Genomic DNA, 6,000 nt, shown 5'->3' with positions numbered 1-6,000 from the left:
AAAAAAAAACATAATAATTATTTATAAAGCGCTCCAGAGACGCATTCCCACACTATCTGCTGGTCGTCCGGGCCGTAGGTCTTGGCAGGCTGTTGTGCAGCAGAGCAGCCAGGAGGAGCCGCGGTGCTGCAGATGTGCGCCACGCTCCCAGAGAGCGCTAGTGGGGCTGCGTGACGCGGGCTGACGTTGTGCGTAACTCTCGATAGTCGGCCGGGGCTGTGCGTAAAGGTCCATGGAGAGGCTAACTTGGTCGGCAGGATAATGCGTGCGGGACAAGCTGGAACAAAATGTAGTTTATTGTCGGTTGTGTTACGTTATAGGCCCTCCTAACAACTTTAATAAGCGACTTCCAGGTCTCATTTTTCGACTACATTGGAAACTGACCCGGGGACTGTACGAGAGCGAGTCGCATAATGTTCTCTCGCGGATCCAAAAAGCGACGATCGACTCGTTCGGTAAGTTGAATTACTTTTGAGTCCCATACTGTTGGTTTCACTGGTCTGTAATGGCATCGTATATATAGGTTTCACGACGCCGTGTGTACGTGTGGGTTGATTTAATATCATTTACGTACCGTTTGCGCCATTCTAAAAGAAAACGGGCTACTCTGGTCGAACAAACGAAACAACCAAAGTGGGCCCGTGTCCCACCTTTACCTGGCTTGTGAGATGGTGACTTGTGTTAGCACTCGTGTACTACTCACCAATACGCTACTTCTTTGTGTATTGCACCAAACGCGTAGTTAATCGTGTTTGGTTTTCTTGTTTTGTAAATGAAAAAGTCCTGATTCTTTCTTCTTCGAGTCATTTATAGGGCGCCGGGGGTTAGGAGTGGTGTACTACTAACTACTACGTCATAGGTCTTCACCTGAACACACGCACACACACACACACACGCACACACACACGCACGCACACACACACACGCACACAGGTTAAATAATAGCTGAACTAACATGGACCATATTGAATTCTTGCTGCATTAAATGTAATGTTGTCTACTTATCTGAGGTAATATGACATTAGTATACACACAATCCTGTTAGTAATACATTATTAATTATAGTTTCCCGTTTAGATAGTAGTACTACTCTGGTGTAAATGGTAAATGATACTTGTATGCCTCACTGAGCATTATAAACATTTAGTATTTATTTTTTATTTTTATCCAAAGCCACTTAAAAGTTCTGTACAACAGGTCAGTATAGACTCTGGCAGCTAAGTAACATTGGTCGTCAAACAGTGTTGAAACTTGGGTGCTACAGTCTTGAGTGCATAGACAGATCATATCATAGTAGTAATATAGGCAAAGTAGATTACTTAGTAGCAAAGTGCATGATAGTAAAAGGTTAGTATATTTCTTCAAACAATGTTGCTTGTTTATGCAATTATAGCCATTTAACCCTTTCACTACCACACTGCAGACGGTTAACCCTTTCACTACCACACTACAGACGGGTAGTGAAAGGGTTAACCTTCTGTAGTGTGGTTGTGAAAGGGTTAACCCTTTGTCATGTGGCAGTGAAAGGGTTAATCTGTATTGTCGCAGTGAAAGGGTTAACCCTTTGGTAGTGTGGTGGTAGTGAAAGGGTTAACAAGCCAGAAGGCAGAAAGCGACTTTTTGCCTCCAATATGCCTATACTGATCATTTTAGATCATATAGGCATTAGGCACCTATTGTAAACGAGCAGGCGGTATATTTGGATGCACAGAATACCTGTGGTAAATGGTTTCCTGTTGCTCCAACTTCCAAGTAGGACTTTGGGTGACTGTACACAATCCAGGGCCCGCGATAACAAGGTCTGTTTAGAATAGCAGTATACTGATGAGCACTCGGGGTGAACTCTTGCATCACAGTGAAAATGACATGTTTATGCCACTAGATCCTCGTTTCCCTCGAGCATTTTACCGCTGTGTCTGTCTGCTTTAAACAGACCTGCTTTTGTAAGATGTTGCACAGCCTCGGTTTCTGGGGGGTTTTCAAGTCGCATGTCCCTCGAAAACCAGATAATTGAGGGGTCTGAATCCACAAGCTTTATACATTGTTGACCTAGACTAGAGTATATAATCTGAGGAGACCTCGCTGGTTTAGTTGAGACTAGAGCAACATTGGATATGATATGTTGTAATGAAGCTCATCATCCTGCATGAAGAGATTATATTATATTATATGCAAATTTATTGTCATTATACAACACAAGTACAGTACAACGAAAAGACGTTTGGCATCCAACCAGAGTGCAAATGTAACTGTAAAGTGCAATAGTAATATACAATGTACAGGTGATTAAACTGGGTGTATACAATACATATATTTGTACTACTGAGTGTAGTGCTAGTCAGATGTATGTACAGAGTTGTAATATTAATATGTATACACATACAGTGATGCAGGTATAAAGACAATATGTAATGGTAGTAAGTCATACTGGCCAGCAGCATAACTAGTAAGAGTAGGTAATGGATATACGCGACAAAGGGTTATAACCCTTTCACTACCACTACAGAAGGTTAACCCTTTCACTACCACACTACAGATGGTTAACCATCTGTATAACCGTCTGTAGTGTGGTAGTGAAAGGGTTATCCTTCTGTAGTGTGGTTGTGAAAGGGTTAAACACTTCATTTCCTGCATTCTGGTGTATTTATATATATGCACCAATGTGTGCCTTTTCTCCATGGAAATGTCTTTATTTATGTAAAGGAAAAGACAACATTGATTCAGGTACCCGCTGACACAAATATAATGGGATATAATACAGTAAGGGAGGCATTCTTCTGTATTGCCTTCAAATATTTATTCTCCTGTATTATTTCAGTCAATTATTTGAGTGGGGGACAAATTGACATCTTCTGAATATTGAGGGGGACATGTCCCCTGCACCCCCCATCCTAAATCTATGCCTATGCCACACACACACACACACACACACACACACACACACACACACACACACACACACAGAGAGCGGCCCGTGGCGTTAGATGGAGGAGCAGAGCTCTCATCTCGCCCCCTAAAACAGTCCAGCCTGCTGCTAATGAAGCTGTTTTAACCCTTTCACTACCACACCACCAAATGGTTAACCCTTTCACTGCGACGATACAGAAGGTTAATCCTTTCACTCCCACACGACACATGGTTAACCCTTTCACAACCACACTACAGACCCCAGGAAGAATAGCTACTGCTAATAATGCTGTGTGTATCTAATTGGGGATCCTAATGAACTGAACTAAACACCTGAGGCGGGACTAAGCCAGTCTGAGCCAGGCCCCCATTTCATCTCCTCATCTGAGAGACATCAAACAGTATGTTTGCACACCTGAGTTTAGGTGCGACAGGTGTGAAGGAGAAGACCGTGTGACGACAAAGGAACAGAAAGGAACTCCCTTGTGAAGATCTGTGTACCCGAAGCGTTGTGAAATAAATACGTTTTAACCACAAGTTAACCCTTTCACTGCCACACTACAGAAGGTTAACCCTTTCACTGGTAGTGTAAAGGTTAACCTTCTGTAGTGTGGTAGTGAAAGGGTTAATACACACCTAGAAAACACTGAGTTTATGGATCTCTCCTGAGTGAGAAAGACTAGTGTAATTAATTTATGCAGGGATGCACTGATTGTCCATTGTCTCACTGCATTAGTAGTGTGGTAGTGAAAGGGTTAACCTTCTGTATTGTCGCATGAAAGGGTTAACCCTTGGTAGTGTGGTAGTGAAAGGGTTAACAAGCCAGAAAGCAACTTTTTGCATCCAATATGCATACACTTTTATTCTGGGCCTTCAGCTTTATCACCCTGGCACAGTGGCACAGTGTGCTGAGCTGATCCACTACCTTACTGAACAGTACACTTTAGGCTATTCGTTTGGGGCTACTCGACATTTACATTTAGTCATTTAGTTGACAGATTCAGATTCAGATGACTTTAATCGCCATTATGTTTACAAAACACATAGGAATGTGATATGGCATATACAATACAGTGCATATATATTTTTTCACAAATAAAAAAAAAAGTGCAAAACAGGACAAAACAGTGAGACAACGACAAGACAATAAAGTGCAATGGCTAAGGACATGTTGTCAGTGCAAAATAAAGTTAAAAAATTCCAGCCCTAGCAGCTTGCTGAGGGGAAGAAACAGAGTCTGTGGCGGGTTTTCAGTGTCTTGGGCAGCCGTAGCCGCTTGCAGTGGGGAAGCAGGGTGAAGAGGTTGTGAGTGACCCGGGTGAGCGGGGTCTGCCATGATCTTCCTCGCCCTCCTCAAGGACCTGGTGGAATGTAGGGACTCGAGGGAGGGAAGGGAGCAGCCGATCACCCTCTCCGCTTTTATCCAAAGCGACTTACAAGTTCTGTACGACAAGCTAGCAGAAGGGTACAACTCTTTCAGCTCAGTAACAATGTTCATCAAATAGTGTTGAAACTTGGGTGCTGCAGTGTTGAGTGCATAGTAGTAGACTAGAGACATATTTAGTATAGTAGGTACTAGGTAGGTAGTGATATATGGAAGATTAATTAGTGGAAGAGTGCATGATAGTATAGAAGACGTAAGAAGTGTTAGGTTAGTCTTTTGTGTTTTTAGTCGACGGCGAAAGATTGACAAAATGGACGGACAAAACTGATGGGAAGAATCCCTGTTTTGCCATTTTTACATATCTACCATCTTTCCATGTGTCAGAATTTAAACCCAAAAAAATAAAAAGTTGCATTGCTTTGATTTGTGACACGTGTTGTATACATTGTACATTGTGACATCCTCCGGGCACGACGCAATTAACACAAGTAGATTTCTTGAACTGATTTTAATGAAGCTTTGTCCAATCTCCATCCAAACCGTAAAATCTGTATAACATACAAATGCATTCAAACGATACCATTAACATTGAAAGTCCATTAAAACCATCAGAACATCAACTGTCACATATACCAAATCATCATCCATAACAATCAATACCTTATTGGCTGCGTGCCAGTATAAGAGAACATCGATGCGTTATGGATGGTGTTATGTCTTTAATCCTTATCTTGGTAGATTGTCTTGTTAGGTTGTCTTGGTGGATTGTCTTTTGCTTTTTTAGGATTGACAGGAAAGTCAATAATCCACCCACAGTCATGTCACAACTCAAGAGAAGGAAGGCGGAAACACGTCACCGGATACCAAGTGGGCCAAGTCTCGTGAGACTAAAATAATTGCACAAACAAATAGAAATCGTGCGCCACTCATATATCTTATATAAACCCATAAGAAATACAATGAAATACAATTGTGTGTATTATTATATATATTCAAAAAATAAGCATATAAAATTGTAAACGAATATAACTATATTAACCAATAGTTAACCATAGCTGCAGTTACACACATGGTGTTGACATTCTCTCAATCAGATCTTAGTATTGGGGGAAGTGTGTCTGTTATCTATCAGCCTGATGGACCAGTATGTATTGGTATTGGTGCATCCTTCAAATTAATGCAATCATTCTATTAACACTTTGAGAGCCAGCCATGCGGAGCGCTAAAAGGCTCCGTATGCAAGCGTCCACTTCAATGATAGAGCTCTCATATTTGCAAACGCATAAACTATGTCTTAAATTATGGCTATGTGTCTAATCTGGTCGTCGCTTATCAATGACTTGTTTGCAGTCAACATTGTCGAAACGGATTGTTTTTAAATCGGTTAATATCCTTTTTATAGCATTTCGAAAAGCTATCGTTCTCTCGAAATTTTTTGTAAATTGAAATATTCCCCCATAAACGCCATTTATTGGAATATTCTCGAATACACTAGACACGTTGTCATTTGTCGGCCTATTTATGAATCGTTTTCAAATAAACGCTAGATTATCGATAGTATATGTGTACTTATGCACGCTATAGAGGCGGGCTGAAAAATCTATTCTCTCGTTTCCTCAAGATCACACACACACACACACACACACACACACGGCACATGCTGCTATCTCAGTGAATACAGCTCCGATTACCCCAAGACTGGTAACATA

The 6,000-nt window shown here is 41.4% G+C and overlaps 1 protein-coding gene across 1 annotated transcript in view; it reads left to right on the top strand.

Annotated features, from left to right (window-relative positions):
• The first annotated feature begins 225 nt into the window (after positions 1-225).
• prickle3 (prickle homolog 3) overlaps positions 226-6,000 on the top strand; it is a 153,429-nt gene continuing 147,654 nt past the window's right edge. Inside the window, 1 exon segment of the mRNA XM_084333733.1 lies at positions 226-455. Within this exon segment, the coding sequence (XP_084189859.1) occupies positions 414-455 (42 nt within the window). The 5' untranslated portion in view covers positions 226-413.

This window comes from Notolepis coatsorum (assembly GCF_963971535.1).
Source record: "Notolepis coatsorum genome assembly, chromosome: 17".
Taxonomy (NCBI): Eukaryota; Metazoa; Chordata; class Actinopteri; order Aulopiformes; family Paralepididae; genus Notolepis; species Notolepis coatsorum.
Note: the sequence above shows the minus strand (reverse complement) of the source record. Positions and strands in the feature narration are given on the sequence as shown.